The following is an 11,225-nucleotide window of genomic DNA, read 5'->3' on the forward strand; positions in this document are numbered from 1 at the left end:
TATTCCGTCGAATCATACGAACCAAACACCCCCTTAGAGTTGAACGTACTTTAATTTAAAATTTTAACTTTTCGTTCTTTATTTTAAAGAAATTATATAGAATCCGTTACAGATACATTAAAACCAAAGTTCATCCATATAGACCGATAAATTTTTCCACATGCTTCAAAAACCAAGACCTGAATATCCAAGAGCCAAAGACTAACCGCAATAAAATTAAACAAGAAAATCTTGATACATTTATACTATATTAAAAGTATTTGACAAAAACTTTTAAAAATCATTTTTTATGCATAAATTATTGTTTATTGATGCATATTACTTAAAATTCAAGATTACAAGTTGATTGTACGTAAATACAACTTATTAAAGCATCATGTTTAAATTTGTATAACTAACTCCAGATAAACGTAATTAAATACCGGATGAACATCTCTAAATATAAAAAATCTAACATATAATTAAGAATTATCACTGAGTTCTAACAAAGTACTTAATTTATATTTTTATAAAAAATTATATTATTACATAAAAAATAAATTAATTCGTTATTAGACTTAAATCAAATTACAATAAAAGATTAAATTAAAGAAATTATTAAAAAATAAGAAATTTTAAATAATTAATTTGATACTAATATGAATTTTTTTTTTAAATTTTATGATATCATCAAATTTATATTTTATTCAAAAATAAAAAAGTATTACTTTCTCAAAACCACGTAAATTCATATTATAACATCGATATATGCAGAATAAAAATGAAACATTAAAATCAAAGATGTATTTCGTTGTATATTATGCAAATACCCTTCTAGTGGTTTCTAAAAAATTTATCAATTTCGACTTAAACTTATTTCAACATGTTATCAAACCATTGCTTTGATCAACATTTTTTGGGATTTTTTAGGTGAATGTGCATAATCAATGCTTATTACAAACATATCTTCTTAAGAAGGTTTATCTAGATCATAGGGACCAATCGCACCAATAGCTTTTTGTTGCCCGAGGGTGCATTTGGTACGTAACACATCGTACTGCACAACAACTAAAACTTGTTGTCCACCGTATGGTACAACATCTATACAGAGACAAGATTAAAGGACCATTCTTTTTACCAAAAGCTTACTGGGTAAGCGCTTACCGGCAAGTCATCATCCTTACTTATCTTGTTGGATAACATTCTCAACCATCAAAAATAGATTGTTGTAAGCGTCTTTTATTCAATAAGCACTTGCCACATAAGAAGAGTCTTCTCCCTCGCTTACCAAGTAAGATTCTTGGTCATTGTCATGCTTACCGATAAGGTAGATGGCACTCGGTAAGCGTTTACCAGTAAGAGTTCGGTAAAGGGTCCCTAAGTAAGACAAAAACGCATTTTTTGTCCCACCAAAATAGGTGGAACAAAAATCAAATAAATTAAACAAGATTGATAAATTACTAACTACTTCTATCAAATTAAAATCCTAAAATCTTTCACGATTTTTTCACCCATCAAATCATGTCATGTCCAGTTATAATCAGTCTAGTATGCATATCCAACGCACTCTAATACCCATCCATTCCTTGGTTTTGTCTTCGATGATTCATATGGTTTTTGGTCTGCTACCCTACTTCCATATGAACACATTTTCGAGATACCAATCGGTTGTTTAGGTGGGTTCCGATGAGGATGAAAGTTATGGTGAGAAGGGTAAGAAAAGATCTTCACCTTTGGATCAATCCTAATTGAAGAGTTCTCATAGATCTCAGAAGCATCAGATCAATTTCCTTATGAAGCGCAATTCATGGGTTGGTTTGAGATTAAAAGTGATCAGGGTCCAAATCCCTCTTTACACTTCTCACTTTTAACTCTTATTCTAACACGATCTTTCGTCTCGGTTGTTTAGGAGCCAATTATTCCATCTTCATCCAAATTTCTAACTTACAATTCAGCAGTGCCACACCAAAAATTTATTTTTCGTGAAGTGCCGAATAATTTGGCAGGAGTAAAATTTCAACAGTTAAACTTCATAGTTAAAATGAAACAACACAACCCATTCTGTTTGTGACTACCTAACAACTTTAAATTATACACCAGGGCCAAGCCACTTGGCTTTGAAGAGAGACTAACCCAATAGCTCACATGGTTCACTAGAATGGTTATAGAACAACACAGTGCACTCAGATGGTAGAAGACTTACTCGCCGATTGGTTTCCTCTTTCTACCAAGAACAGAAGCTTTTTGAAATCTTGGTCCACCCATTCGCCAAGTCTTAAATGCTGCAGTTGACGACTTAGCAGCATCGTACACTTCAAAATCAAGAACAAATGTATAAGATTCTTGTCAACAGTATTTGGAAAATGGAAGGCAAAACTAAATGGGTTCTTCAGATCTCACATTTTGTTTCTTCTTTTGTTAATAGCGACAAGAATTTGGGGGTCAGAGCAGATGCTGCAGTATGTGCCTTAATCAGGACTTCCTTGTACCTTGTCTGGAAAGCAACCAAGAGTAGAGATCCAATGGTTTTGTCACCAATCCTAATCCATTCAATGAACAAGATCATAAAACAGAATCTTGCAGGAACCGTAGTGTGAAATCTATTAAATCAAATACTTAAACTTTGTTTTACAAGCAGCTAGCACTTTTGAAGCTCAAAAAAGACAATACTTATCATCAACATGACTATAAGAAAAATAAAAAACAATATGAAGTGATTTTGGCTCAAAAATACTAATCGAGTCTCTACAATCATTAAGTTGTGAATTTGGTCAATCGTATCATGAAATATCACCCCTATAGGATTCACCATCAAGGAAATTGGCATGCAATATGTGCCCATTAGTAAATTGTAATGCATGTATTGATGTTAAAACATAACTGCAAGCAAATGTAAATAATGTGGAATGATACTCACAATTGCACTATCTTGCACCCTAACTCATAAAAATATGAGCATCGAGTTCTTAAGTCAACGTGTGCACCATCAGCCCCTATTTCTTCCCGTGTTCTGTATGAAACAAAATACATGATGCTGAAGGGGAATAACATTAATATTGTTCACATAGACCACAAAGTAGAGTAAATAAATCCATACTTGAGTGTGGTCAACAGTCAATGACCATACAACTTCAATGAGCAATTACTATATACTGACAAATCAGAAATAAAAAAAATACACTCATATAAGTCTAAACCCTGGTTGGGTTAAGTGGATGTCTTACACAAAGGAACACAGGTTACATAACTTCATGCATTTATCAAGATTATGTTTCTCTTGCTTACTTCTGAAAGGTCATATACAAGAATCATGAAGGCTAACCAAAAACTAACCAGGAAATCGGAGCTTACTTTTTATTGAAACATGGAGGGATGCTGACCGATGCTGCCTGTCTCAGGTGTAGTTCTCGAGCAAGCCAGAATGGCAATTCTACCTTCGACCTAGGTTCTACCTGATTTTACAAAATAGTACCATTATAAAAATAAATATGAATGTATTCAGTTGAAGTTTAATTTAAATTTACCCTGTTCGTGTCATTTGATTCAAACAAACCAACTCCATTTATTGCCTCCAAGAATACTGCTGGAACAAGCTATGAAAAATAGGCAGCATGTTAGACATACAAACAATTTTTTTAAATGACATGAATGCATAATTGGAGAAAAGAGATAAGTTTCAACCTCCTCATCTGCTAGAATATCATCAATATCATAATATTGTGCCATGACCAAAGCAAGAGCCTGCTGCTATCTTATGTTCAACCACCACAATGCACTAATTTAATTCAAATAGGGTATCAAGTACCAGATCAAACTGCACCAATAACAGCTTAAAAAACTCAATCACACATGCTAATAGGAATAGAAAAAGTGGTCCATTGACCAACAATGGTATAATTTGGGCTTCATTAAAACATTACTCCATAACACCACAACATGAACCATATTCTTCTCAAGTGGTAGCTAAAGAGGGTGTATTTGGTAGTCACAGACTATGACCTGTTTCTTTATCAAAAAAAAAAATGATCTGCTTAAAGGTATTGTGACATTGAAGTAGAGATGCCTCTTCACCATGTATGGTAAAAGAATGAATAGCAATGTGTGATATGCAATTCTTACAAGGTCAATCTGCTTTATTTTATTGGAAGAGAACATTGTGGTTATCATTCAGAAACCCACAAAAAAAATTGAAGTTTGAAATTCAACTAAAGGCACCTAATTACCTACTTATATCAAATAAACCAAACCAAACAAACCCAATATACCCGGAGGTGGGGTCTGCCAGGGGGGAGGGAATGTACATCTTTAATTTGGATTCATTAAATTCGTGAGGAGTTGGATGAGAAGAAACTCTCATGTCCGATTCTGTAGTAGAGATGGAATTCACCTCTACCGTGGATGTTTATGTGAAAACCCCTGCTTGTTCAAAGTGTATGAAAAGAAAGGATATAACTTGCTCAAAGAAATTGCTGAGAAATAACATAAGAACTTGAAAATAAGAAAGGCAGTGCTAAAACGTGAAACATGTTAGGAGTAAGCAACAACAACACAAACAGACACGCAAACAGTAACAAACAAAATTTACAAATCAGTCTACCTCGAATAAATCAATAGAAATGGTTTGAACCTTTAATGATTTAAACTTAAAATGGAAAGGACAGCAATATCACGTTCCATACAAGGTAATACTTCAACCAGTCCACTGGAGCCCTTAAGTAAACCTTCTTCTGCAGAAGGATCTTCAATATTAGGGTCTTTGTTTTTTAAGCTGAATATAGACTTTGGTTCCAAATGAGCGTTTTGAGTCAAGGTTTCACTCTATCAGTGTGTTAACTCCATGCCTTCTCATTTTAGCAAAAGATCTTATACATCCAAGCTCTTCAAGAAAGTCAAGTTCCAGAAACACAAGTAGTCACACAAATTCGAGGTGCTCTTCTTAAATGTTAACAACCTTAAAAGGTGTCAAGAACCTTAGAACCCTAAATCAGTAAAAAATAAATATTTCCAACATCTAATTCTGTGTGTAGTTTAATCGTTGACCAGCATAAAATCTTCAGATCAAATGCACCAACAGTAAATCAGTCAAAATTGAAACAGGATCATGCAAGTATACCCAAAATTAACAATGTAATGGTCCAAAAATAGCAAGCATTATACCCAATTAAAAACCTTGACTTAATTCAAAATCTAGCAAGTGAATTTGAACATGTTGAAATCAAAACCCTATTTTGCAGACTGAATATTCTTAGTAAATTCGATCGACATTGCACCAAAACTTCACACAAACAACACTCAAACATCCCATTTTTCAGAAATCAACTAACTTGCAAGGAAATCGTTGGGCGTGAGGCGGCCTGAGGTAGTGACTTCGTTCGTGAGGATACACTGCGCGCGGACGTCAGAGAGGGCAGTAGTTCGATTTGGGCTGTAAACATCAAGGAAACAAACCCTAACCCTAATAAGTCAAAAAAAAATCAAAGAAAAAAAAACCAAGATTGTGTTGTCTGAAGAATTATATCATACCCAACCCAATAAAGAACGAAAACAAACTCTAACCCTAAATTATAATTCAATTGAGCGACAAATTCATGAAAATCATACCTTGACAACTATTTCCAAGTTTGGGGAAGCAGATAAGAACTGTCTCCTGATTTGCTCGCGAACAGCAGAGGGAGAATTTCGATTTGGAGATGGAGTGATGTTCGGTTCGCGGGTATTTCTTGAAGAAACAAATCAACTCATTTTTGCCCGCCAATTCTTCCGACTAACGATTTTTGGTCCATGTTACAAAATTTAGGTTTTCATCCCTCTCGTTTGCAATTTCTTTTGCTTTTGGTTTTCTTTATGGACACCGTTAAATTTTTGTTAAATGATTTTCCCGTGAGGGGGTATTTTAGTAATTTATGTTGATTGCTACAACCAATTATCGCAAGTAGGGGTGTCAATGGATCAGTTTGGGTTGGGTTCACGTTCAACTCATTTATTAAACATGTTGAAAATCTCAACCCTATTAAATGGGTTGAGATTTTTCAATCCAACTCAACTTGTTACCTAAATGAGTTGACATGTTTACGATTTTCTTAACCTAACATGTTAAATAAATGGTTGAACCTGAGTTGACCCATTTAATTTTAAAATTTTAAATAAATACAAAAACTAGACTATTTAATTTTTTTTTAATAAACCACAACACAACTACAAATACAAACAAATTGTTCAAAGTTTGAATAAAACACAACCACAACAAATATATTGTTCAAAATAAATTGATTTTTTTTAAATTTTAAGTGACTCGACTTCCATTTTCACCGATCTCAAAGTTTGGAGGCTATAATGGAGTAATGGACTAAAGGATTTTCTTAGGGTTTCATGATGATTAAAAGTAATGGAGGCGATTGGAATTTGAAACTTTCATCTCACAAAGGTAGGATTTTTAATTAAGAATAAAACAAAATAAAAATTTAGAATATTATATATAATATTGAGAATAAAATAAAATAATATTTTAAATGAGTTGGAAACAAGTTGAAAACAGGTTGTAAACGAGTTGAAAGTAGGTCAAAAATTCAAGCCAATCCAAATCATTTATTTAAATGGGTTAGACGAGTTGACTCATTCATTTAAATGGGTTAGAAATATCAACTCAACCTGCTAATTATGGGTTGAGTTGGGGTTGAGTTAGCGGGTTGGGTCATTTTTTGCAACCCCTAATCGCAAGGGTTGTCCACTTAATTGATTGTAATTTACGGGTCATGCTTATGAGTGTCTTGAAATATGATGGTACTTATAGGAACATACATGTTTCTTTTAGAAATACCTAAAAATATATGATAAAATGGTACAATTTTTATTTGCTAACACTGTAAATTTACTTTTAACTCCACATTTCCCTCCGGCCACCATCCTCAAGTCCATTGGTCGAACCATCACTATCTCATATTTAAACCACGGTTTATAAGGTTGATTCAAGTTCACACAAAGTCAAACAGAAATATCACATCCATTTAATACGCACACATTGTCTCTTGTCACACCGGTAGACTATTGAATAAAGGTTACCATCGGAAAACAAAAGGAAGCATATTCGAGACACTTAGGGACTTTCTTAACAAAAACGACGATATGATAAAACAACCGTATGGTTTAATTTGCAACACCATAACGAGTCCAATGGTCGGAATATAGGATAAGGTGTTGATGTTATTATATAAATATATAATATCATTAAAATTAAATTAAATTAAAAAATTGATAAGTAGCCAAAAATATCCGTCATTTTAACCGATAGTTTTAACAAAGTTAGGGTGCGTTTGGTCCGCATAATGAAATTAGGTGGATTTAATCCTAACCTAATAAAATAAGGGGGCATTTGGTTCGTAAAATGGAATTATATGGAATTGAAATTCATCAAATGAATTTGACTTTGAGGAAATGAAATGAAATTTGACCATGCCTTGTGATTGTGTTTGGTTGCATGGAATTGGAATGAAATTCTTAATGGATTGAATTTTTTTGTTTGGTTCACGGAATTCAACTTTGGAATCGAAATTAAATATCAACAAATGACCTTTTATGATTTTTGAATAACGATTGGACTAGCGATATCGATAGCTAGTTATCTTGAATCGATTCCTTGATTACATATGTTGTCTATCGATCTCGTATAGATGGAGAAATTACGAGAGAGAGAGAGTGTGTGTGTGTACCCGATGAAGATCGAACAAGATATCAATTAGATGATATGGTAGACACAACGTTGAATGAATTTGGATTAGGGAAGAAATTTGTAGGAAAAGAATTGAAATCCGAGGATATTGCCGTGGAATGTAAAATCTATGAGTGAAGGAATTTATTGGAATTGAAATGATTTCATTAGTTTTATTCCATGAACCAAACATTGTATTTGAAATTTGGTCAAAGGATCTGGTCATTCCAATTCCTTTCAATTTCATCTAAATCCTTGAACCAAACAGGCCCTAAGTGATAGTATTAATTTTTACTGTTAAATACTAATCAGATAAGTATTCGGATAAATCCCCATAAGTTTATCATAATATAAAACTATAAAAAAGGAAATTTAATTTTGATTGATTTTTAAATTTATAAAAAAGGAAAATTGATTAATATAAATGTCATCGTCAGCATTACTATGACGAATAGAATTAATTGTTGACCAATTAGTCTATATTTCATTTAAAATATTTTAATTAATTATAAAATGATTGGATATTAATTAAACCCTTCTACTCGTATCATTATCATTAGACCTTCCAAGAACATTCTTAGCTGATTTATAAAATATCTAGGGTTTGGTTCTATAGAGAAGAAAGTTATGGTGATGGGTAACAGGAGATTTTGGCCCTGTTTGATTTTTGGTATTTATAGTTTAATACATCTGAAGTCTGATTCGGTCAGACGTTTCGTATTTAATAGTGTTTTTTTTTGTTCAAATAAAAGCTTATCTTTATGTGTTTTCTCTGAAATATTAAGGGTTTGTTTGTTTTTTGAAAAAAAACCACTTAATGCCTCTTAAGCCTGAACCGGTTAGACGTTTTTATTTTCAGACCGTTTGTTTTTTTTTATATAAATAAGAGCTGAAAAACTCTTAATTTGCTCTGAAAAAAAATGATAATATAATCACTTAAATCCTCTTAATCGCTCCCTCCAGACTCTCCCCTCCATCCTCACCTCCAGATTTAGTCCTCCAAATCTATCTCGCAAGACATTCGATCTCCAAATCAATCACGACCCAGATCGATCCACATATTCTTGTAAAATCATGACCCAGATCAATCCAAATCTATCAGATCCAAAACTTGACTGATTCAGATTTCAGATTTCAGACGTAAAATCAAACAGTCTGACTGATTCAGATTTCAGACTTCAGAACCTCTTAAAAAACAAACGCTACCTAAATGGTAATATTTTCACTTAATACCTCTTAAACACGCCTTTCCACTTCTAAATCATATTAATTGAATATTAAATTAATAAGATGTATCGAATCAATTCATTATTAACACACATAATTCATGGATGAACATGAGATTAAAAGTAATTAAGAGTCTAAACCCCTGTTACGCTTCTCACACAAATTTTTTTTCTCACCTGATTCTTTGTGTTGGGTTTCACTGGTAATAGAAGTTATAGTGAGAATCTGAAAACAAAACATTTTTATATATTCAACTACTTTTATTTACCTATGTTTGTTTGTCATTATGACCAAAATTCTAACAAATTTATGCACGTGGACATGATTAAATGTATGTAAAAGTAAACAAGACAAATAGATGAATATAATTGAATGTAACTGAACATATGAAAGTACTTTTAAAATTTTAAGTTAAATTAAAAAGTCCACTCGTTCAAATACGCATAAATATTTTCATTATAACTCTAATTCCCATACACACACATGCATGCAGGATCATGTGAGACCAACTTGTTTTCGTGAAATTCATGAGACCATCTTTTTACATTTGAAACTTTACAGCAAAACGCTATGAAGGTAACTTTCACAGTGTTTTTGTTACGAAGGTTCAACTTTTTTTATATTTATAATTTGAATATATATATATATATATATATATATATATATATATATATATAGGGAAGATCAAATGTTAACCAACAATTTTGTGTTAACTTTGAAAACCATGGCAACCAATCAAATTTCATTATTCTTGTAGGTTTATGTCATATTCATATTTTAATTACAAGGGTATTTCAGTAAATTGATTTGATATGTAACTCCCAAACAATTAATGGGGAGTTACAAATCATCAAATCCGAAAATATGCATTTATAATATTAATATTTTTATTTTTTTTAATTTGATCTTGCATGTTCATTTTTTATCAGTTTTTAATTCGCATAGAAAACAAGGTAGTAAAATATTTCGGTATCGATCAAGCTAATATGGATAAACGCTATGAAAAATAAATCGACAACAGTGAGAAGATTAAAATGGTTTATGATGACAATTGGAGTTCGAGGTCGGGAATTGAAGAAATTAACCAAAGCGAATGTCTTGGTAATAGATTTTTATTTTTTGTAGATTCGTTTTAATCAAAATTATGTTCATTACGATGTGTTGTGTTTTTTTATAATTCATCTTGTATTGATAGCTTTTTTTCTTTAATTATTAAAATACGTACCTAATTCACATGTTCAAATGGAAGTACATGCACGACCCATTTTCATATTGTCATATTACCGACTTTTATGAATCATGAACCATTGTGTTCATGTTACTTCTATCATATGAGCACAAGTATTATTTTTTAAGCTTGATACCAAATCTTTATATTTGTGTAAGTGTTTACACCCGGTGTTCATAGCATTGGGGTTATGTGTTCATATATTTTATACGATATGAACAAGGGGTGAACACGATATGAACAAGGGTGAACAACCATATAAAATCATAAACATATATGAACAAGGGTGAACCTTAAACGGTGTGGATGTAATGCATGTATAAAACTCCAATTGACAAAAGATCGCTCATGAATGTGTTTATAATAAATGAACTATTGTTCAGAAGCTGTTCATATCGTGTTCATACCTTTTTTTTATTTAATTTATTTCTTTTCGTATAGCAGTTATTCTTATCATGTTCATATTGTGTTCATAAATGTGTTTATAATAAATGAACTCCAATTGACAAAAGATCGCTCATGAATATGTTTATAATAAATGAACTATTGTTCAGAAGCTGTTCATATCGTGTTCATACCTGTTTTTCATTTATTTATTTTCTTTCGTATAACAGTTATATATATACTATCTTATAAAGTATTTGGTTAAAACTCTTAAAAACTCTTAAACCTGTTCATCTATGAACGATTTCATCCCTATCCGATTTCATCTCATATATGAATTCGTGTAACTAACTGCAGATAAACACAATCAAATACAGGATAAACATCTCATTTTAAATATAAAAAATCTAAAATATAATTAGTATAATCATTAAATTCTAATAGAATATTTAATTATTATCTTTATAAAATGTTTTATTAAACCAAAAATAAATTATTTCATTATTAAACTTAAATTAAATTATAAAAAAAATCTATACTATATTATAAAACATTTGACAAAAACTCTTAAAAACTATTTTTTATGCGTAAAGTACTGTTAATTAATGCATATTATTTAAACTCATGATTACAAGTAGATTGTACGTAAGTACAACTTATTAAAGTTCCATATCTGAATTCGTGTAACTAATTGTAGATAAA

The 11,225-nt window shown here is 31.5% G+C and overlaps 1 protein-coding gene across 2 annotated transcripts; it reads right to left on the reverse strand.

Annotated features, from left to right (window-relative positions):
* Nucleotides 1-1,978: 1,978 nt before the first annotated feature.
* LOC112524194 (DNA replication complex GINS protein psf3-like) lies at nt 1,979-5,717 on the reverse strand. Of its 2 annotated transcripts, none has more exons than XM_025133918.1 (8): nt 5,581-5,717; nt 5,304-5,404; nt 3,661-3,793; nt 3,504-3,572; nt 3,331-3,431; nt 2,897-2,989; nt 2,380-2,519; nt 1,979-2,291 (listed from the first exon to the last, which is right to left on the reverse strand). In XM_025133918.1, the coding sequence occupies exons 3-8, from the start codon at nt 3,703-3,705 to the stop codon at nt 2,179-2,181; spliced, it is 561 nt and encodes a 186-aa protein (XP_024989686.1). In that variant the 5' UTR covers nt 3,706-3,793; nt 5,304-5,404; nt 5,581-5,717; the 3' UTR covers nt 1,979-2,178. The 2 variants fall into 2 exon arrangements, with proteins under 2 accessions (XP_024989686.1, XP_024989687.1); XM_025133919.1 differs by having other exon boundaries at nt 5,304-5,428.
* Nucleotides 5,718-11,225: the final 5,508 nt, after the last annotated feature.

Source organism: Cynara cardunculus, assembly GCF_001531365.2.
Source record: "Cynara cardunculus var. scolymus isolate 2C chromosome LG 13, CcrdV1, whole genome shotgun sequence".
Taxonomy (NCBI): domain Eukaryota; kingdom Viridiplantae; phylum Streptophyta; class Magnoliopsida; order Asterales; family Asteraceae; genus Cynara; species Cynara cardunculus.